This window comes from Petromyzon marinus, unplaced genomic scaffold (assembly GCF_048934315.1).
Source record: "Petromyzon marinus isolate PM22_M1 ecotype Great Lakes invasive population unplaced genomic scaffold, UKy_Petmar_22M1.pri1.0 PM_G_Scaffold_27, whole genome shotgun sequence".
In the NCBI taxonomy this organism is placed as follows: domain Eukaryota; kingdom Metazoa; phylum Chordata; class Hyperoartia; order Petromyzontiformes; family Petromyzontidae; genus Petromyzon; species Petromyzon marinus.
In genome coordinates, this window is record NW_027422839.1 from 2,555,995 (window position 1) to 2,579,780 (window position 23,786).

Genomic DNA, 23,786 nt, shown 5'->3' on the forward strand with positions numbered 1-23,786 from the left:
TCGAGTTCAAATCGGAGTAGCCTTATTCTCTCTGAGATTAAAGATAGGCTGGCCTTAAGCAGAATCTGTTTAGAATTCGGAGAAGATACAGCAGCAGAAGAGAGTGTGAAAGCGATGGGTATTACCTTGTGATCGCGGCATCTTTTGAGGAAGGTCAGCGTCTCGATGAGCTGTGACTTCTTGTCCCGTTGTCTGTTAAAAGCTCTAACAGATAGGTGAAAGCCCTCCCCGTAGAGGTTATCAATTCTAGATTTAAAGCTTTCGTGACTGCAAGGATCCATACTCTTTGGTTCTATTCGGTAAAGTCACGTAGGTAAATAATAAAACAACAATAATCACGACGTTTCGGCCACAACAGAAGCGGCCTTCATCAGGTGAAGGGACGAGCCTGTCTGGAGGACAGCGCTGGAGTGGAAGAAGCCACGCCTAGATCGCGACATTTAAGCTGTGTGAGAGGAAGAAGAAGAAGACCACGGGCTTTGACAAAAGAATTAGCATATAAATTAGCATTGAAATGGCTCATTGAAATAGCCAAGTCAAAGTATACACATCCGCAGAGGTGCCCCCCGACAAAGGAAATTAGCATAGGATTTAGCATTTAAATAGTTTAGTGATTAGCTAGTAACTGGTCACAGAAATAGCTATTTTAAAGTCAGAGCATATACATTCACCGAGGCACCCAGCACTCATCAAACAGGAGAATCCAGCGAAACACAACCACGCCCAGACATCGGACCTGTGTGCGAGCAGAGAGGCGGTGTACGTGCCGGTGGACTTGCAGTTTGGCGAGGGGAGGGGGGAAAGGGGGGAGGGGGATTTTACCCATTGATGGTGTGAAAATGGGAATTTATAAGAGCTGCGAAAGTTTGGGGTACCACTACTCGAAAAATATACTGTACCATTGAAATTAATTTAATGTTTAGTTCGATTTAGAACATCTTTCCAATGGTTGCTTAATTTGAAACCATCCTCTCGGTTGAAATTGTGTCTGTGTTTGTAGATCTGAATTGCTTCATGAACAAATCTCTGATAAAAGCCCGTGGGTTGCAAAGAACCTTGGTATCGGAAAAAAATTATATTGTGATCCCCCACAGCATTGTAACAGTGATCAGCTACGGCAGAAGAATTCGTTTTGCCGTGTTTCAAATCTGATTTGTGCTCGCGAATTCGGTCAGAGACATGTCGCTTTGTCTCACCGATGTAGCAATAACCGCAGGTACAACTCAATTTGTAAACCCCGGGGTACTGTAAATCAGGAATGACATCCTTCACGGATGGGATCAGATCACGAATTTTGTGTACTGTATTGAACCGGACCTGGATCTTGTGTTTGTTTAGAATTTTGGAAATCTTTTTAGTAACGCCTGCTATATATGGAAGTGTGATGGTTTTGACCGGAGTATCAAGTGGTTGTTTCTGTATGGAAGGAGCGACAGCTTGGCGGATGGTACGGTCAGAGTAACCATTCCTTTTGAGGGCCAGGTGTACATGTTTTAATTCACTGGTCAGGTGGTGTTGGTCCGAAATGCAATGAGCCCTATGGTATAAAGTTTTGATGAGAGAATTCTTTTGGGCTGGGTGGTGGTGGGAATCAGGTTTCAAGTAGGAATCTGTGTGGGTGGGTTTCCTGTAGACAGAATGCCCCAATGAGCCATCAGGTCTCCTCTCAAACAGAACGTCTAAGAATGGTAGCTTGCCATCTTTCTCCACTTCCATGGTGAATTTGATGGCGGGATGTCTGGAATTGATGTGGTGTAGGAAAAGGTTCAGAGCTGGGAGGCCATGTGGCCAAATGACGAAAGTGTCATCCACATATCTCTTCCACAGGGAAGGTCTGAGGGTGGAAGTCTGGATGGCGTCTGATTCAAATTTCTCCAAGAAAATATTGGCTATCACTGGTGACAAGGGGGAACCCATGGGGGTACCCTCATTTTGTTTGTAGAAGGAGCCATTCCAAGTAAAGTAGGTATTGTTGAGGCAGTGCCTAACCAGTGCAGGTGTGTCGGGGTCTAGTCCATGTTGGACCAAATTTTCAATTATTTCAATGGTATCAGGTACTGGGACCTTGGTGAACAAAGAGACCACATCGAAGCTGACAAGGATATCGTCAGGGGACAGTACAACGTCTTTGACCATAGAGACCAATTGGGCTGAGTTAAGTACTGCTGAGGTGGTCTTGCCAGTGAAAGGCAGCAAGGTATCTGACAGAAAACGGGCTAGTCTATAGGTAGGGGAGTTGATCGTGGATACGATGGGTCGTAGTGGGGTGCCTTCTTTATGAATCTTGGGAAGACCATAGAATCTAGGGGGTCTTGCAGCAGAAGGTTTTAGGGAGGGACGTTTAGTTGGGTCGATTAGGGAGGTCGAACTTGTGATGATCTTGTTGGTTTTTATCGCTAGGCTATTAGTAGGGTCATTTTTTTATTTTTGAGTAACTTCCATCGTTGAGCAGATTCTGGATTTTGTTGTTGTATGAATCTTTATCCATAATAACAGTTGCGTTTCCTTTATCGGCTGAGAGGATGACTATATCACTTCTGTTTTTTAAATTCGCGAGTTCAGAGCGTTCATTTTTGCTGATGTTACTAATGTGTTTCTTAGCATTCTTAAGAATAGTGGCTATTTCAGCTCTCGCAACGTCTGCTTGGATGTGTCCTACGCCTTTGAGGGCTACATCGACCTGAGAGATGATATCATCTATTGGTATGTGTTTTGGGGTGACAGCAAAATTTAGTCCCCTAGCCAGTACTGTTTTCAGATTGTCCGAAATCGGAGTGCTACTCTAATTAATGACGATTTTGTTAACATCTAGTTTTGTTATATGTGGAACTGGGTTCTTCTTTGATAGGTGGTTGAATTTAGAAATCAGGTTAGCTTTACATTTGACTGACAGTGACTCAGCAGAAGAAGCAGTCATGTTGTCTACGTGATTCCAATCAGAAGGTGACATTTTTTGTGTTAACATTAAATGAGCTTGTAGGAGAGTCCTGTCTAAAGTATCGAGTTCAAATCGGAGTAGCCTTATTCTCTCTGAGATTAAAGATAGGCTGGCCTTAAGCAGAATCTGTTTAGAATTCGGAGAAGATACAGCAGCAGAAGAGAGTGTGAAAGCGATGGGTATTACCTTGTGATCGCGGCATCTTTTGAGGAAGGTCAGCGTCTCGATGAGCTGTGACTTCTTGTCCCGTTGTCTGTTAAAAGCTCTAACAGATAGGTGAAAGCCCTCCCCGTAGAGGTTATCAATTCTAGATTTAAAGCTTTCGTGACTGCAAGGATCCATACTCTTTGGTTCTATTCGGTAAAGTCACGTAGGTAAATAATAAAACAACAATAATCACGACGTTTCGGCCACAACAGAAGCGGCCTTCATCAGGTGAAGGGACGAGCCTGTCTGGAGGACAGCGCTGGAGTGGAAGAAGCCACGCCTAGATCGCGACATTTAAGCTGTGTGAGAGGAAGAAGAAGAAGACCACGGGCTTTGACAAAAGAATTAGCATATAAATTAGCATTGAAATGGCTCATTGAAATAGCCAAGTCAAAGTATACACATCCGCAGAGGTGCCCCCCGACAAAGGAAATTAGCATAGGATTTAGCATTTAAATAGTTTAGTGATTAGCTAGTAACTGGTCACAGAAATAGCTATGTTAAAGTCAGAGCATATACATTCACCGAGGCACCCAGCACTCATCAAACAGGAGAATCCAGCGAAACACAACCACGCCCAGACATCGGACCTGTGTGCGAGCAGAGAGGTGGTGTACGTGCCGGTGGACTTGCAGTTTGGCGAAGGGAGGGGGGAAAGGGGGGAGGGGGATTTTACCCATTGATGGTGTGAAAATGGGAATTTATAAGAGCTGCGAAAGTTTGGGGTACCACTACTCGAAAAATATACTGTACCATTGAAATTAATTTAATGTTTAGTTCGATTTAGAACATCTTTCCAATGGTTGCTTAATTTGAAACCATCCTCTCGGTTGAAATTGTGTCTGTGTTTGTAGATCTGAATTGCTTCATGAACAAATCTCTGATAAAAGCCCGTGGGTTTGCAAAGAACCTTGGTATCGGAAAAAATTATATCGTGATCCCCCACAGCATTGTAACAGTGATCAGCTACGGCAGAAGAATTCGTTTTGCCGTGTTTCAAATCTGATTTGTGCTCGCGAATTCGGTCAGAGACATGTCGCTTTGTCTCACCGATGTAGCAATAACCGCAGGTACAACTCAATTTGTAAACCCCGGGGTACTGTAAATCAGGAATGACATCCTTCACGGATGGGATCAGATCACGAATTTTGTGTACTGTATTGAACCGGACCTGGATCTTGTGTTTGTTTAGAATTTTGGAAATCTTTTTAGTAACGCCTGCTATATATGGAAGTGTGATGGTTTTGACCGGAGTATCAAGTGGTTGTTTCTGTATGGAAGGAGCGACAGCTTGGCGGATGGTACGGTCAGAGTAACCATTCCTTTTGAGGGCCAGGTGTACATGTTTTAATTCACTGGTCAGGTGGTGTTGGTCCGAAATGCAATGAGCCCTATGGTATAAAGTTTTGATGAGAGAATTCTTTTGGGCTGGGTGGTGGTGGGAATCAGGTTTCAAGTAGGAATCTGTGTGGGTGGGTTTCCTGTAGACAGAATGCCCCAATGAGCCATCAGGTCTCCTCTCAAACAGAACGTCTAAGAATGGTAGCTTGCCATCTTTCTCCACTTCCATGGTGAATTTGATGGCGGGATGTCTGGAATTGATGTGGTGTAGGAAAAGGTTCAGAGCTGGGAGGCCATGTGGCCAAATGACGAAAGTGTCATCCACATATCTCTTCCACAGGGAAGGTCTGAGGGTGGAAGTCTGGATGGCGTCTGATTCAAATTTCTCCAAGAAAATATTGGCTATCACTGGTGACAAGGGGGAACCCATGGGGGTACCCTCATTTTGTTTGTAGAAGGAGCCATTCCAAGTAAAGTAGGTATTGTTGAGGCAGTGCCTAACCAGTGCAGGTGTGTCGGGGTCTAGTCCATGTTGGACCAAATTTTCAATTATTTCAATGGTATCAGGTACTGGGACCTTGGTGAACAAAGAGACCACATCGAAGCTGACAAGGATATCGTCAGGGGACAGTACAACGTCTTTGACCATAGAGACCAATTGGGCTGAGTTAAGTACTGCTGAGGTGGTCTTGCCAGTGAAAGGCAGCAAGGTATCTGACAGAAAACGGGCTAGTCTATAGGTAGGGGAGTTGATCGTGGATACGATGGGTCGTAGTGGGGTGCCTTCTTTATGAATCTTGGGAAGACCATAGAATCTAGGGGGTCTTGCAGCAGAAGGTTTTAGGGAGGGACGTTTAGTTGGGTCGATTAGGGAGGTCGAACTTGTGATGATCTTGTTGGTTTTTATCGCTAGGCTATTAGTAGGGTCATTTTTTTATTTTTGAGTAACTTCCATCGTTGAGCAGATTCTGGATTTTGTTGTTGTATGAATCTTTATCCATAATAACAGTTGCGTTTCCTTTATCGGCTGAGAGGATGACTATATCACTTCTGTTTTTTAAATTCGCGAGTTCAGAGCGTTCATTTTTGCTGATGTTACTAATGTGTTTCTTAGCATTCTTAAGAATAGTGGCTATTTCAGCTCTCGCAACGTCTGCTTGGATGTGTCCTACGCCTTTGAGGGCTACATCGACCTGAGAGATGATATCATCTATTGGTATGTGTTTTGGGGTGACAGCAAAATTTAGTCCCCTAGCCAGTACTGTTTTCAGATTGTCCGAAATCGGAGTGCTACTCTGATTAATGACGATTTTGTTAACATCTAGTTTTGTTATATGTGGAACTGGGTTCTTCTTTGATAGGTGGTTGAATTTAGAAATCAGGTTAGCTTTACATTTGACTGACAGTGACTCAGCAGAAGAAGCAGTCATGTTGTCTACGTGATTCCAATCAGAAGGTGACATTTTTTGTGTTAACATTAAATGAGCTTGTAGGAGAGTCCTGTCTAAAGTATTGAGTTCAAATCGGAGTAGCCTTATTCTCTCTGAGATTAAAGATAGGCTGGCCTTAAGCAGAATCTGTTTAGAATTCGGAGAAGATACAGCAGCAGAAGAGAGTGTGAAAGCGATGGGTATTACCTTGTGATCGCGGCATCTTTTGAGGAAGGTCAGCGTCTCGATGAGCTGTGACTTCTTGTCCCGTTGTCTGTTAAAAGCTCTAACAGATAGGTGAAAGCCCTCCCCGTAGAGGTTATCAATTCTAGATTTAAAGCTTTCGTGACTGCAAGGATCCATACTCTTTGGTTCTATTCGGTAAAGTCACGTAGGTAAATAATAAAACAACAATAATCACGACGTTTCGGCCACAACAGAAGCGGCCTTCATCAGGTGAAGGGACGAGCCTGTCTGGAGGACAGCGCTGGAGTGGAAGAAGCCACGCCTAGATCGCGACATTTAAGCTGTGTGAGAGGAAGAAGAAGAAGACCACGGGCTTTGACAAAAGAATTAGCATCTAAATTAGCATTGAAATGGCTCATTGAAATAGCCAAGTCAAAGTATACACATCCGCAGAGGTGCCCCCCGACAAAGGAAATTAGCATAGGATTTAGCATTTAAATAGTTTAGTGATTAGCTAGTAACTGGTCACAGAAATAGCTATGTTAAAGTCAGAGCATATACATTCACCGAGGCACCCAGCACTCATCAAACAGGAGAATCCAGCGAAACACAACCACGCCCAGACATCGGACCTGTGTGCGAGCAGAGAGGTGGTGTACGTGCCGGTGGACTTGCAGTTTGGCGAGGGGAGGGGGGAAAGGGGGGATTTTACCCATTGATGGTGTGAAAATGGGAATTTATAAGAGCTGCGAAAGTTTGGGGTACCACTACTCGAAAAATATACTGTACCATTGAAATTAATTTAATGTTTAGTTCGATTTAGAACATCTTTCCAATGGTTGCTTAATTTGAAACCATCCTCTCGGTTGAAATTGTGTCTGTGTTTGTAGACCTGAATTGCTTCATGAACAAATCTCTGATAAAAGCCCGTGGGTTTGCAAAGAACCTTGGTATCGGAAAAAATTATATAGTGATCTCCCACAGCATTGTAACAGTGATCAGCTACGGCAGAAGAATTCGTTTTGCCGTGTTTCAAATCTGATTTGTGCTCGCGAATTCGGTCAGAGACATGTCGCTTTGTCTCACCGATGTAGCAATAACCGCAGGTGCAACTCAATTTGTAGATGATATCATCTCTCAGGTCGATGTAGCCCTCAAAGGCGTAGGACACATCCAAGCAGACGTTGCGAGAGCTGAAATAGCCACTATTCTTAAGAATGCTAAGAAACCCATTAGTAACATCAGCAAAAATGAACGCTCTGAACTCGCGAATTTAAAAAACAGAAGTGATATAGTCATCCTCTCAGCCGATAAAGGAAACGCAACTGTTATTATGGATAAAGATTCATACAACAACAAAATCCAGAATCTGCTCAACGATGGAAGTTACTCAAAAATAAAAAATGACCCTACTAATAGCCTAGCGATAAAAACCAACAAGATCATCACAAGTTCGACCTCCCTAATCGACCCAACTAAACGTCCCTCCCTAAAACCTTCTGCTGCAAGACCCCCTAGATTCTATGGTCTTCCCAAGATTCATAAAGAAGGCACCCCACTACGACCCATCGTATCCACGATCAACTCCCCTACCTATAGACTAGCCCGTTTTCTGTCAGATACCTTGCTGCCTTTCACTGGCAAGACCACCTCAGCAGTACTTAACTCAGCCCAATTGGTCTCTATGGTCAAAGACGTTGTACTGTCCCCTGACGATATCCTTGTCAGCTTCGATGTGGTCTCTTTGTTCACCAAGGTCCCAGTACCTGATACCATTGAAATAATTGAAAATTTGGTCCAACATGGACTAGACCCCGACACACCTGCACTGGTTAGGCACTGCCTCAACAATACCTACTTTACTTGGAATGGCTCCTTCTACAAACAAAATGAGGGTACCCCCATGGGTTCCCCCTTGTCACCAGTGATAGCCAATATTTTCTTGGAGAAATTTGAATCAGACGCCATCCAGACTTCCACCCTCAGACCTTCCCTGTGGAAGAGATATGTGGATGACACTTTCGTCATTTGGCCACATGGCCTCCCAGCTCTGAACCTTTTCCTACACCACATCAATTCCAGACATCCCGCCATCAAATTCACCATGGAAGTGGAGAAAGATGGCAAGCTACCATTCTTAGACGTTCTGTTTGAGAGGAGACCTGATGGCTCATTGGGGCATTCTGTCTACAGGAAACCCACCCACACAGATTCCTACTTGAAACCTGATTCCCACCACCACCCAGCCCAAAAGAATTCTCTCATCAAAACTTTATACCATAGGGCTCATTGCATTTCGGACCAACACCACCTGACCAGTGAATTAAAACATGTACACCTGGCCCTCAAAAGGAATGGTTACTCTGACCGTACCATCCGCCAAGCTGTCGCTCCTTCCATACAGAAACAACCACTTGATACTCCGGTCAAAACCATCACACTTCCATATATAGCAGGCGTTACTAAAAAGATTTCCAAAATTCTAAACAAACACAAGATCCAGGTCCGGTTCAATACAGTACACAAAATTCGTGATCTGATCCCATCCGTGAAGGATGTCATTCCTGATTTACAGTACCCCGGGGTTTACAAATTGAGTTGTACCTGCGGTTATTGCTACATCGGTGAGACAAAGCGACATGTCTCTGACCGAATTCGCGAGCACAAATCAGATTTGAAACACGGCAAAACGAATTCTTCTGCCGTAGCTGATCACTGTTACAATGCTGTGGGGGATCACGATATAATTTTTTCCGATACCAAGGTTCTTTGCAAACCCACGGGCTTTTATCAGAGATTTGTTCATGAAGCAATTCAGATCTACAAACACAGACACAATTTCAACCGAGAGGATGGTTTCAAATTAAGCAACCATTGGAAAGATGTTCTAAATCGAACTAAACATTAAATTAATTTCAATGGTACAGTATATTTTTCGAGTAGTGGTACCCCAAACTTTCGCAGCTCTTATAAATTCCCATTTTCACACCATCAATGGGTAAAATCCCCCTCCCCCCTTTCCCCCCTCCCCTCGCCAAACTGCAAGTCCACCGGCACGTACACCACCTCTCTGCTCGCACACAGGTCCGATGTCTGGGCGTGGTTGTGTTTCGCTGGATTCTCCTGTTTGATGAGTGCTGGGTGCCTCGGTGAATGTATATGCTCTGACTTTAACATAGCTATTTCTGTGACCAGTTACTAGCTAATCACTAAACTATTTAAATGCTAAATCCTATGCTAATTTCCTTTGTCGGGGGGCACCTCTGCGGATGTGTATACTTTGACTTGGCTATTTCAATGAGCCATTTCAATGCTAATTTATATGCTAATTCTTTTGTCAAAGCCCGTGGTCTTCTTCTTCTTCCTCTCACACAGCTTAAATGTCGCGATCTAGGCGTGGCTTCTTCCACTCCAGCGCTGTCCTCCAGACAGGCTCGTCCCTTCACCTGATGAAGGCCGCTTCTGTTGTGGCCGAAACGTCGTGATTATTGTTGTTTTATTATTTACCTACGTGACTTTACCGAATAGAACCAAAGAGTATTGATTTAGATTCATTTTTCATTGCTCCCTTCCTTGGGTGTGTGAGCTCAGCAACAACGTGGACATTATTGTGTATACACTGTGTGTGTGTGTACACTGTGTGTGTGTGTGCACTGTGTGTATGTACACTGTGTGTGTACACTATGTGTATACACTGTGTGTGTGTGTACACTGTGTGTACACTGTGTATACACTGCGTGTGTGTACACTGTGCGTGTACACTTGTGTGTGTACACTATGTGTACACTGTGTGTGTCACTGTGTGTCGCTGTGTGTCACTGTGTCACTGTGTGTGTCACTGTGCCTGGCACAAGAGTCGTGGTGACGTCACCGCCACTTAGTGGCAAATGGCGGTTGTTGTTGTGTCACTGTGTATACTATGTGTGTCACTGTGTGTGTCAGTGTCAGTGTGTGTACACTGTGTATACACTGTGTCACTGTGTGTCACTGTGTGTCGCTGTGTCACTGGGTGTGTGTACACTGTGTGTATATATATACATTGTGTGTGTACACTGTGTGTATATATACACTCTGTACCCTGTGTGTGTGTACACTGTGTATATACTGTATGTACACTGTGTGTACACTGTGTACTGTTTGTGTACACTGTGTATACACTGTGTGTGTACACTGTGTATAAACTGTGTGTGTACACTGTGTGTGTGTACACTGTGTGTGTACAATGTGTGTGTACATTGTGTGTGTACACTGTGTATATAGACTGTGTGTATACACTGTGTGTATACTGTGTGTGTACAATGTGTGTACACTCTGTGTGTACACAATGTGTGTGTGTACACTGTTTGTGTACAGTGTGTACACTGTGTGTACAGTGTGCGTACACTGTATGTACACTGTGTGTGCATTGTGTGTACATTGTGTGTGTGTACATTGTGTGTATACACTGTGTGTGTACACTGTGTGTATACACTGTGTGTGTGTACACTGTTTGTGTCCGCATTGAACCGAACCCCCGGCAAGGCCATCTACTTAATGACGAGAGACAATTCACACGAAATGTCCTTTTCAATGAAGTCTTCCAGATGTAAATTGATACAAGCTTTTAATGAAGAAATAAAATCATCTAATTCAAAACACAACAAAATTCAAAGATGTTTCATTTTAAAACTTCAAAAACGAAGCATGGGGTACTTGCGTGAATGCGTCCTTCATGTGCAAATGTTGTGACTTTCCTGGCCTGAAGGCCGTCAATGTGTTGGACCCTTATTGGTGCACAGCGTCTCAACAACAGCAGTGGGGTTTGCTTCAACCGATAGGTACGAACATCCAGACGTCAATCAGCAAAACACATTTCTAGTCCTAGTTAGACAAAATCTACGTCAACACGTAAGACAAAACTACAATTCGTGTTGTAGAGAATGTACCTCCTCCTATACGTGTAACTTTTAAGTGGTATGCCTTGTAACTGATGAATGATCCGAGGGTGCTACCTATTTCAAAGACAATGCGTTGCTCCAGATGCTTCGTGGAACACAAAAACACCATTTGACCTGTATCACAAGAACAATGGGTCTCACCTGAGTTCTCTGTACAGGTTACTTTCAAACACACACGCACACTTTGTCCTAACATCACTTATTCAATGTTTGACCCTTATAGATCAAATGTTACAAATATGCACAAAATCAGACACGTATACATTCTAAATTATTGACAGGCATATTAACAAAATTGGGATTACTACAGTGAAATATACTGCATCACGTTACATCGTATTAACAAGAAGCTTTTAAAAAAAAGCTGCACTGTCTGCTTCACAGTGTATGTAAAACATACTGTTGTGTCATTCAAAACGAGTAGGCCATTGCATTCTGGCGTGTGAGTGAAAATTTAGCAAATTCTAAACATTACCTACACACTACACAACTGAGATGACGCATCAATCATCGCCCACTATTGACAGGCTCTTGTCCACATGCAGGCCAGTGCAGGGCCACCACCTTGTGCCACACAGGGGCAGCTGCTACTTGGGGATGCTCGAGCGTTTGAGATACAAAGCTCCGAGTTGCTGAGGCGATTAAGCAAGCACCATGTAAAAGCAATTATTATGATAACATAGTGAATGCTTGGGGGCTTATTGTCTCTCGCTCCTGGTTAAAGATCTACCCAACCCACGGGCCCACAAAGTGTTCAACTTTGCATTCTTGTCACTAAAGGCCTGTGACAAAGGTGCATCTATTGGGGCAACATCGTCTCTGGCTTACACATCTACCGGGTCTCCACTTGACTTTGTATTGTCTAGGAGCAAGTCCACCCACACCTCCACTTCCACAAACTGCTGGGAGTTGCCTCACTCTGACTCACAGTCAGAATTCTCCTGCTTCACGATGTGAAGGTCCCATTTTGGAGTTGAATCTTCATCTTCACATTTTACCTTCACTTCTTCGCTCATCACTTCTTCACATTTCACCTTCACCTCTTCATATTTCAGCTTCACCTCTTCATATTTCACCTTTATACCTTAAAAGTGTCTAAGCTGGGATTTTCGTCCGGTTCTTGTTTCATGAGGGATGGGCTCATTGCGGCACTTTGACTTTCACAAGCTGATTTCAGGCTCCACTCCTTGTGGATCTTATGATGCTTCTGTGTTCTCTGGTGTACTTGAAGATTTGATGAATGTGCAAATGCCTTCCCGCACACACTGCACTTGAAGGGTTTCTCTCCTGTGTGTTCTCTGGTGTTTTACAAGAGCAGATGACTGTGCAAACGCCTTCACGCACACACTGCACTTCACGGGTTTCTCTTCCGTGTGTGTTCTCTGGTGTACTTTAAGATGTGGTGACTGTGCAAACGCTTTCCCGCACAGAGTGCACTTGAAGGGTTTCTCTCCCGTGTGTGTTCTCTGGTGTATTACAAGATTACATGAATCTGAAAATGTCTTCCCACACACACTGCACTTGAAGGGTTTCTCTCCCGTGTGTGTTCTCTGGTGTTTTTTAAGAGATGACCGTGAAAATGCCTTCCCACACACACTGCACTGGAAGGGTTTCTCTCCCGTGTGTGTTCTCTGGTGTAATACGAGATTATACGACTGTGTAAACGCCATCCCACACACACTGCACCTGAAGGGTTTCTCTCCCGTGTGTGTTCTCTGGTGTACTTTAAGATGTGGTGACTGTGAAAACGCCTTCCCGCACAGGGTGCAATTGAAGGGTTTCTCTCCCGTGTGTGTTCTCTCGTGTAATTGAAGATTTGATGACCGTGCAAACATCATCCCGCACAAAATGCACCTGAAGGGTTTCTCTCCTGTGTGTGTTCTCTGGTGTTTTTTAAGAATAGATGACAGTGAAAATGCCTTCCCACATACAGTGCACTTGAATGGTTTCTCTCCTGTGTGTGTTCTCTGGTGTTTTTTAAGAACAGTTGACTGTGAAAATGCCTTCCCACACACACTGCACTTGAAGGGTTTCTCTCCCGTGTGTGTACTCTGGTGTCTTTGCAGACTTGATGACTGTGCAAACGCCTTCCCACACACACTGCACCTGAAGGGTTTCACTCCCGTGTGTGTTCTCTGGTGTCTTTGCAGATTTGATGAATGTGCAAATGCCTTCCCACACGCAGTGCACTTGAAGGGTTTCTCTCCTGTGTGTGTTCTCTGGTGTTTTTTAACAGCAGATGACCGTGAAAATGCCTTCCCACACACACTGCACTTGAAGGGTTTCTCTCCTGTGTGAGTTCTCTGGTGCCGTGTCAAATTTCCAGTCCCATCCGTGCTGTATGCACGCTGGTCGCATTGTTGACTTGTCATACCGAGCTGCGCTGACTGCATTTGCTCCATCAGACCAATTCTGCAGAGGAAGCGTCAGCTGCAGACAGAAAAAAATAATATCCACACCATCTACACGTCAGTATCGAGGCACAGAGGAATGCATATATAGTCACATGTGACTTACACGTCTATATACATATATTCAGGATGTAGTAAAAACGTTTCCCAAATTTATCACACGGGCTGTTATGGCACACAATGAGAGGGTAAATGGTCGTAAACATGCCTGGAAGCCCTCCTATCTTCAAAATGAATGTTCACCAAAAACTCCGAGCACACAATTTCAGCTGTCTGGCTACAAAAGGAATATGTATGAGAGCTAAATTCAGCTGACATAGCAAAGGGTGTTGAAAACAATACTATTTGTGTTAGGCAGAAATGCATAAATCAACGTTCAATCGCAACTTAGAGGTGTGAATCCAGGCTCAGATGTCCTTGAATGCTGGGATGAACAGTTCCGACTTCAGCTGCATGTGTGTGCTGTGTTAACTTCCTGTTTCCATTCATATAAAGAGTTCCAGAGGAAAACAAAAGTAAACTATTGTTACGCTATAACCTCCGTGTTCAACAGAGTTAATAGACGTTACTGCAAACACAAACTGTACACTGTCACTGGGTAAACAGGCGGTGGCGTGTCTAGAATCACGCCTGGCCACCTTCATCTGCTTGGCATGAATGCTTCCTCACTCCACCAAGTAATTGAGGATCAACGAACATAGCCGAGGCTAACTGGAGTTTGCGTGTCTCTCTCCGTGGTGAGATGTTAACTACCTCACCTGGTATACAGGAAGTCGTGGGTTCGATCCCGACCCTGACGCCTGCTGTATATTTGGAGTTTGTGTGTCACTCCGTTTAGCGTCTTTGACCAATAGACATTGACACACGTATTCTTGTTGATTTCGGTAAAGTTACGTAGACAGAAAATAACAATAACAGATAATACAATTGAATTAAATAAAGACCACTTGTGTTGCGATCAAAACGCGCGGTTTTTTTGCTTTATTTACTATTTTTTATTTTTATTACGTTATTTAATTTTCTATCTACGTGACTTTACCGAAAGAACCAAGAATATAAATTCCTGCAGTCACCAAAGTTTTAAGTCAAAACATTCACACACGTTGACAAAGCCTCACCTTGTGTTGTTGTGGGCAGGTCGCGTCTGATTACAAGAGCGGTATAGCAGCTCAAGCGGGCTTGGCCTGCTAACAAAAGAAAATAAAAACTGCGTGAATATTTACAATAAAACAAAGTTACAAAGTGGCGAGCCGGGTGAAGACAAATTAAACTTAAGCGAGATAATTAAAGTGAACGCAATCAGGCGAGGGCAGGAGGCAAGGCCCCGCGTGGCTAGGCCCCGCGTTGTAAAGTTCCAACCTGGACATCGATTCCCATGCTCGCTGCTACTCAACTGACATCCCTACGAGAGAGCGAGGCTCTACCTTGGTAAACAACAACAACCACCACCACCACAACCACCACCACAACAACCACAATCGCAATGAGAATTTCTCACCTCGGATTTCAGTGCAGGAAGCGATAGCTTCCTGTGACCTCGTGACGCCACGCGGCAGCAGGTGACATGACGTCACTTCCGGAGTACGAGACACGCTCCTCCCACAATGAGCTGCTCCGGAAACAAATTAGAGTATGATTAAATTATGTTAATGTACCATTCGATATATTGTAGGTGCTGAACCCGTCGCAATAAATTCGCGACTGCTTCAAAGAATTACATTATGTTAATGAGCCGCCAGTCACTGGGCGTAGCTTTGCCCAAATAAGGATTGCCACTGGACCAATAACGGCAGTGACCCAAGCGGAGGTGACGTCACGTTCAAGAGCGTGGTGGACGGGGGAATACCTTGGTGACATGACGTCACTAGCGAAGTACACCTCCCGCTGGCGTTTCACGCCGATGAAGTAATGCAGGGTGGTGACGTCACAGAGCGGGATTGGAGTTTAAGTTGATTTAGATTCATTTTCCATTGCTCCCTCCCTTGGGTGCGTGAGCTCAGCAACAACAACGTGGACATTATTGTGTATACTCTGTGTGTGTGTACACTGTGTGTGTACACTGTGTGTATACACTGTGTCTGTGTATACTGTGTGTGTGTGTACTGTGTGTGTGTACACTGTGTGTGTGTACACCGTGTGTGTGTACACTGTGTGTGTGTGTACACTGTGTATACACTGTGTGTGTACACTGTGTGTGTGTGTACACTGTGTGTGTGTGTACACTGTGTGTGTACACTGTGTGTGTGTGTGTGTACACTGTGTGTGTGTACACTGTGTGTGTGTACAGTGTGTGTGTGTACACTTCTAGATTTAAAGCTTTCGTGACTGCAAGGATCCATACTCTTTGGTTCTATTGGGTAAAGTCACGTAGGTCAAAGACGTACTGTCCCCTGACGATATCCTTGTCATCTTCGATGTGGTCTCTTTGTTCACCAAGGTCCCAGTACCTGATACCATTGAAATAATTGAAAATTTGGTCCAACATGGACTAGACCCCGACACACCTGCACTGGTTAGGCACTGCCTCAACAATACCTACTTTACTTGGAATGGCTCCTTCTACAAACAAAATGAGGGTACCCCCATGGGATCCCCCTTATCACCAGTGATAGCCAATATTTTCATGGAGAAATTTGAATCAGACACCATCCAGACTTCCACCCTCAGACCTTCCCTGTGGAAGAGATATGTGGATGACACTTTCGTGATTTGGCCACATGGCCTCCCAGCTCTGAACCTTTTCCTACACTACATCAATTCCAAACATCCCGCCATCAAATTCACCATGGAAGTGGAGAAAGATGGCAAGCTACCATTCTTAGATGTTCTGTTTGAGAGGAGACCTGATGGCTCATTGGGGCATTCTGTCTACAGGAAACCCACCCACACAGATTCCTACGTGAAACCTGATTCCCACCACCACCCAACCCAAAAGAATTATCTCATCAAAACTTTATACCATAGGGCTCATTGCATTTCGGACCAACACCACCTGACCAGTGAATTAAAACATGTACAACTGGTCCTCAAAAGGAATGGTTACTCTGACCGTACCATCCGCAAAGCTGTTTCTCCCTCCATACAGAAACAACCACTTGATACTCCGGTCAAAACCATCACACTACCATATATAGCAGGCATTACTAAAAAGATTTCCAAAATTCTAAACAAACACAAGATCCAGGTCCGGTTCAATACAGTACACAAAATTCGTGATCTGATCCCATCCGCGAAGGATGTCATTCCTGACTTACAGTACCCCGGGGTGTACAAATTGAGTTGTACCTGCGGTGATTGCTATATCGGGGAGACAAATTGACATGTCTCTGACCGAATTCGCGACCACAAATCAGATTTGAAACACGGCAAAACGAATTCTTTTCTGCCGTGGCTGATTACTGTTACAACGCTGTGGGGGATCACGATATAATTTTCTCCGATACCAAGGTTCTTTGCAAACCCACGGGCTTTTATCAGAGATTTGTTCATGAGGCAATTCAGATCTACAAACACGGACACAATTTCAACCGAGAGGATGGTTTCAAATTAAGCAACCATTGGAAAGATGTTCTAAATCGAACTAAACATTAAACTAATTTCAATGGTACAGTATATTTTTCAAGTAGTGGTACCCCAAACTTTCGCAGCTCTTATAAATTCCCTTTTCACACCATCAATAGGTAAACTCTCCTCCCCCCCCCCCCCCCCCCCCCGCGCCAAACGGCAAGTCCACCGGCACGTACAACACCTCTTTTCTAATATCGGCCAATCAAATGCTAATTTTTATGCTAATTTCTTTGTCAGGACACCTTGTTTGCTCACACACAGTTTAAAGGTACGCGGTCTGAGCGTGGTTGTATTTCGCTAAATTCTCCTGTTTGATTTGTACTAAGTGCGTCGGTGAATGTATATGCTCTGACTTTAACATACCTATTTCTGTGACCAATTACAAGCTAATCACTCAGCTATTTCAATGCTAAATTCTATGCTAATTCCTTTGTCAAGGGGTGCCTCTGCGGATGTGTATACTTTAACTTAGCTATTTCAATGAGCCATTTCAATGCTAAATTCTATGCTAATTCCTTTGTCAAGGCGCTTTGTTTCTTCTCACACAGCTTAAAGGTCGTGATCTGTGCGTGGCTTTTTCCACTCCAGCGCTGTCCTCTAGACAGTCTCATCCCTTCACCTGATGAAGGCCGCTTGTGTTGTGGCCAAAACATCGTGATTTTTGTTATTTTATTTTTTACCTACGTAACTTTACCCAATAGAACCAAAGAGTATGGATCCTAGCAGTCACGAAAGCTTTAAATCTAGAATAGAAATGTAATGCAATACAACAGAGACAGCCAACATAAGAGTCAACACCCCACCTGGTTGATAACGTTCTTCCAAAGATTGCTCAATTTGAAAGAGAGACAAAACACAGACACGGAGACACATAGACAGAGAGAGATAACAGAGAGACACACAGAGAGAGATACACACATACAGTGAGGGAAAAAGTATTTGATCCCCTGCTGATTTTGTACGTTTGCCCACTGACAAAGAAATGATCAGTCTATAATTTTAATGGAAGGTTTATTTGAACAGTGAGAGACAGAATAACAACAAAAAAATCCAGATAAACGCATGTCAAAAATGTTATAAATTTATTTGCATTTTAATGAGGGAAAAAAGTATTTGACCCCTCTGCAAAACATGACTTAGTACTTGGTGGCAAAACCCTTGTTGGCAATCACAGAGGTCAGACGTTTCTTGTAGTTGGCCACCAGGTTTGCACACATCTCAGGAGGGATTTTGTCCCACTCCTCTTTGCAGATCTTCTCCAAGTCATTAAGGTTTCGAGGCTGACGTTTCGCAACTCGAACCTTCAGCTCCCTCCAGATTTCCTATGGGATTAAGGTCTGGAGACTGGCTAGGCCACCCCAGGACCTTAATGTGCTTCTTCTTGAGCCACTCCTGTTGCCTTGGCCGTGTGTTTTGGGACATTGTCATGCTGGAATACCCATCCACCATCTATTTTAAATGCCCTGGCTGAGGGAAGGAGGTTCTCACCCAAAATTTGACGGTGCATGGCCCCGTCCATCGTCCCTTTGATGCGGTGAAGTTGTCCTGTCCCCTTAGCAGAAAAACACCCCCAAAGCATAATGTTTCCACCTCCATGTTTGACGGTGGGCATGGTGTTCTTGGGGTCATAGGCAGCATTCCTCCTCCTCCAAACACGGCGAGTTGAGTTGATGCCAAAGAGCTCCATTTTGGTCTAATCCGACCAAAACACTTTCACCCAGTTGTCCTCTGAATCATTGAAATGTTCATTGGCAAACTTCAGACGGGCATGTATATGTGCTTTCTTGAGCAGGGGAACCTTGCATGCGCTGCAGGATTTCAGTCCTTCACGGTGAAGTGTTATCAATTGTTTTCTTGGTGACTATGGTCCCAGCTGCCTTGAGATCATTGACAAGATCCTCCCGTTTAGTTCTGGGCTGATTCCTCACCGTTCTCATGATCATTGCAACTCCACGAGGTGAGATCTTGCATGGAGCCCCAGGCCGAAGGAGATTGACAGTTTTTTTGCGTTTCTTCCATTTGCGAATAATCGCACCAACTGTTGTCACCTTCTCACCAAGCTGCTTGGCAATGGTCTTGTAGCCCATTCCAGCCTTGTGTAGGTCTACAATCTTGTCCCTGACATCCTTGGAGAGCTCTTTGGTCTTGGCCATGGTGGAGAGTTTGGGATCTGATTGATTGATTGCTTCTGTGGACAGGTGTCTTTTATACAGGTAACAAGCTGAGATTAGGAGCACACCCTTTAAGATTATGCTCCTAATCTCAGCTCGTTACCTGTATAAAAGACACCTGGGAGCCAGACATCTTTCCGATTGAGAGGGGGTCAAATACTTATTTCCCTCATTAAAATGCAAATCAATTTATAAAATTTTTGACATGCGTTTATCTGGATTTTCTTGTTGTTATTCTGTCTCTCACTGTTCAAATAAACCTACCATTAAAATTATAGACTGATCATTTCCTTGTCAGTGGGCAAACGTACAAAATCAGCAGGGGATCAAATACTTTTTTCCCTCACTGTAGGCACAGAGAAACAACGCCTCTGTGTCGAGGCCTTAAATAGAGAGAGGGGGGCAGAGAGAGAGGGGAGGGGGCGTAGAGAAATCCGCGAGTTAATGCAAGGCCGTAGCCATGGAGTCAACATTGGGGGGGGGACCAAATCTACCAGGGGCTCTGGGGTCCCCACCCCCCAGGAAAAAAAAATCTAAATTTGAAAACTAATTTCCTGACATTTCCTAAAATATTGAAAAATTTCACTAACACATGGGATGGAATTTTTGTTTTATTTGATACAATAATGTATAATATTGTATTGTATTACATTGCTCTGTTGTTTATTTTTTTTACTTTTCTTGTTTCATAGTATGTAATGGCAGAGATTAGGGATTCATAAAGTACAACGCAATCATACAAACACAAATCTACGCATTGTTATATGAAGACAAGTCCGGATTTTGTGGCCAAGGTTTAGCGAAACTGTTGTTTTTATTAACATAGCATAGCAATTATTATTTAAAAAAATATTTTTATAGCAATATATTGGGGGGGACATTTTGAGCATGTTTGATTATTGGGGGGGGGGATATGTCCCCCACCAATATATATTATAATTATTATAACATATTATAATTATTATATATTTTAATTACGGCCTTGTGTCAATGAGAGATTTGGAACTTTGGTGACTGCAGGAAATAATAATAACACGAGGACACGCAGAGAGAGAGAAAGCACACTTATATTCTTGGTTCTGTCGGTAAAGTCACCACCACGTAGAAGGGAAGTGACGTCATGCTACTTCCTGCTGTCGCGAGGTAACAGGAAGCTGCCGTGTGCGCGCTTGCACTGAAATCCGAGGTGAGAAATTCTCATCGTTGTGGTGGTGGTGGTCGTGGTGGTGGTTGTTGTTGTTTACCAAGGTAGAGCCTCTCTCTCTCTCGTAGGGATGTCAGTTGAGTAGCAGCGAGCATGGGAATCGATGTCCAGGTTGGAACTTTACAACGCGGGGCCTAGCCACGCGGGGCCTTGCCTCCTGCCCTCGCCTGATTGCGTTTACTTTAATTATCTCGCTTAAGTTTAATTTGGCTTCACCCGGCTCGCCACTTTGTAACTTTGTTTTATTGTAAATATTCACGCAGTTTTTATTTTTTTCACCAGGCCAAGCCCGCTTGAGCTGCTATACCGCTCTTGTTATCAGAAGCGACCTGCCCACAACAACACAAGGTGAGGCTTTGTCAACGTGTGTGAATGTTTTGACTTAAAACTTTGGTGACTGCAGGAATTAATATTCTTGGTTCTTTCGGTAAAGTCACGTAGATAGAAAATAAAATGAAAATATATATTTTTTTAAATGAAGCAAAAAACCCACGACGTTTCGATCGCAACACAAGTGGTCTTTATCTTATTGAATTTAATCTGTTATTTTTATTTTCTATCTACGTGACTTTACTGAAAGAACCAACAATACATGCGTCAATGTATCTATCGGTCAAAGACGCTAAGCGCGTGCCGCTGTTGACTCTGAATGTGTGGATGGGAACACCTTCACCACGGGGAGAGAGAGACAGAGACACGGATAGCCTCGGCTATGTTGATGATCCTCGATTCATTATTTGGTGGAGTGAGGAAGAATTAATGCTGAGCAGATGAAGGTGGCCAGGCATGGTGCTGGTCACACCACCACCTGTTTACTCATGGCAGTGTGTGACAGTGTCAAGTTTGTGTTTGCAGTAAAGTCTATTAACTAGGTTGAACACGGAGGTTATATCAAAGCAATAGTTTATTTTTGTTTTCCTCTGGAACTCTTTGTAAGAATGGAAACAGGATGTGAACACAGCACACACATTCAGCTGAAGTCAGAACTGTTCATCCCCAGCATTCAAGAACATCTGAGCCTGGACTCACACCTGAGTTGCGATTGAACATTAATTCATGCATTTCTGCAAAACACAAATAGTATTGTTTTCAAAACCCTTTGCTATGTCAGCTGAATTTAGTTTTCATAAATATTCATTTTGTAGTCAGACAGCCGAAATTGTGCTTAGAGTTTTGGGTTAACATTCATCTTGAAGATATGAAGGCTTCCAGGCATATTAATGACATTTTCCCTCTCATTGTGTGCCATAGCAGCCCGTGGAGAGAAACCCTTCAGGTGCACTCTGTACGTGAAGGCGTTTGCACAGTCACCACATCTTAAAGTACACCAGAGAACACACACGGGAGATAAACCCTTCAAGTTGCAGTGTGTGCGGGAAGGCGTTTGCACGTTCATCAAATCTGATGAATTTGTGAAACTTTTTCACTACATCATGAATATATTAATAAGTATAGACGTGTAAGTCACGTGTGCATTCCTCTGTGCCTGACGTGTAGATGGTGTGGATATTATTTTTTTCTGTCTGCAGCTGACGCTTCCTCTGCAGAATTGGTCTGATGGAGCAAAGGCACTCAGCGCAGCTCGGTACGACAAGTCAACAATGCGACCAGCGTGCATACAGCACGGACCGGACTGGAAATCTGACACGGCACCAGAGAAGTCACACAGGAGAGAAACCCTTCAAATGTACTGTGTGTAACAAGGCATTTGCATGGCCATCAGTTTTTCAGAACCACCAGAGAACACACAAGGGAGAGAAACCCTTCAGGTGCACGATGTGCGGGATGGCGTTTGCACAGTCATATAATCTTGTAACACACCAGAGAACACACACGGGAGAGAAACCCTTCAAGTGCAGTGTGTGTGGGAAGGCATTTTCACATTTATCTACTCTTAAAACACACCAGAGAACACACACGGGAGAGAAACCCTTCAGGTGCACGATGTGCGGGATGGCGTTTGCACAGTCATGTAATCTAGTAACACACCAGAGAACACACACAGGAGAGAAACCCTTCAATTGCAGTGTGTGTGGGAAGACATTTTCAGATTCATTTGCTCTTAAAACACACCACAGAACACACATGGGAGAGAAACCCTTCAAGTGCAGTGTGTGTGGAAAGGCATTTTCAGATTCATCTACTCTTAAAAAACACCAGAGAACACACACGGGAGAGAAACCCTTCAGGTGCAGTGTGTGTCGGAAGACATTTTCAGGTTCATCTGCTCTTAAAACACACCAGAGAACACACACGGGAGAGAAACCCTTCAAGTGCAGTGTGTGTGGGAAGGCATTTGCACAGTCATCTGCTCTTAAAAAACACCAGAGAACACACACGGGAGAGAAACCCTTCAAGTGCACTGTGTGTGGGAAGACATTTTCAGATTCATCTGCTCTTAAAACACACCAGAGAACACACACGGGAGAGAAACCCTTCAAGTGCACTGTATGTGGGAAGGCATTTGTACAGTCATTTGCTCTTAAAACACACCAGAGAACACACACGGGAGAGAAACCCTTCAGGTGCAGTGTGTGTGGGAAGACATTTTCACAGTCATCTGCTCTTAAAACACACCAGAGTACACACACGGGAGAGAAACCCTTCAAGTGCAGTGTGTGTGGGAAGGCATTTTCAGATGCATCTACTCTTAAAAAACACCAGAGAACACACACGGGAGAGAAACCCTTCAGGTGCAGTTTGTGTCGGAAGACATTTTCAGGTTCATCACTATGTTATCATAATTGCATTTACACGGTGCTTGCTTTATCGCCTCGGCAACTCGGAGTTTTGTGTCGTACCTCGTCTGAAGCACTCAAAGAGCATCCCCAAGTAGCAGCTGCCCCTGTGTGGCACAAGGTGGTGGCCCTGCACCGGCCTGCATGTGGACAAGAGCCTGTCAGTAGGGGGCGATGATTGATGCGTTATCTCAGTTGTGTAGTTTGTAGGTAATCTTGATTCGAAGCTTTCGTGACTGCAGGAATCCACACTCTTGAGTTCTTTCGGTAAAGTCACCACGTGGGTAGAAACATAACAGACCACGGCGTTTAGATCACAACACAAGCAATCGTCATCAGGTGGGACAACCACAGCAAGATAAACTGCTGAAGTAGTAGGCGCCTACTACTTCAGCAGTTTCTTCTTATTGCTGCTGTGCTTGTCCCACCTGATGACGATTGCTTGTGTTGCCATCGAAGTGCCGTGATCTATTATTTGTAGCGTAATGTTTAGAATTTGATACATTTTGACCCAGACGCCAGCATGCAACGGCCTACTCGTTTTGAATGACGCAACAATAGTACGTTGTACATACACTGTTAAGCAGACGGTGCGTATTTGTAAAATAACTTCTTGTTAATACGATGTAACGTGATGCAGTCAATTTCGCTGCAGT

General features: G+C 44.0%; 1 protein-coding gene across 1 annotated transcript; it reads left to right on the forward strand.

The window, feature by feature from the left end:
• Positions 1 to 21,943: 21,943 nt before the first annotated feature.
• LOC142913949 (uncharacterized) lies at positions 21,944 to 23,308 on the forward strand. The gene has a single exon (XM_076061077.1). The coding sequence runs from the start codon at positions 21,950 to 21,952 to the stop codon at positions 23,306 to 23,308; it is 1,359 nt and encodes a 452-aa protein (XP_075917192.1). The 5' UTR covers positions 21,944 to 21,949.
• The last annotated feature ends 478 nt before the right edge of the window (positions 23,309 to 23,786 follow it).

What these genes read in the sequence shown, in the direction of transcription:
- LOC142913949 (XM_076061077.1), top strand. Translation starts at nt 21,950, where the DNA reads ATGGAGCAAAGGCACTCAGCGCAGCTCGGTACGACAAGTCAACAATGC.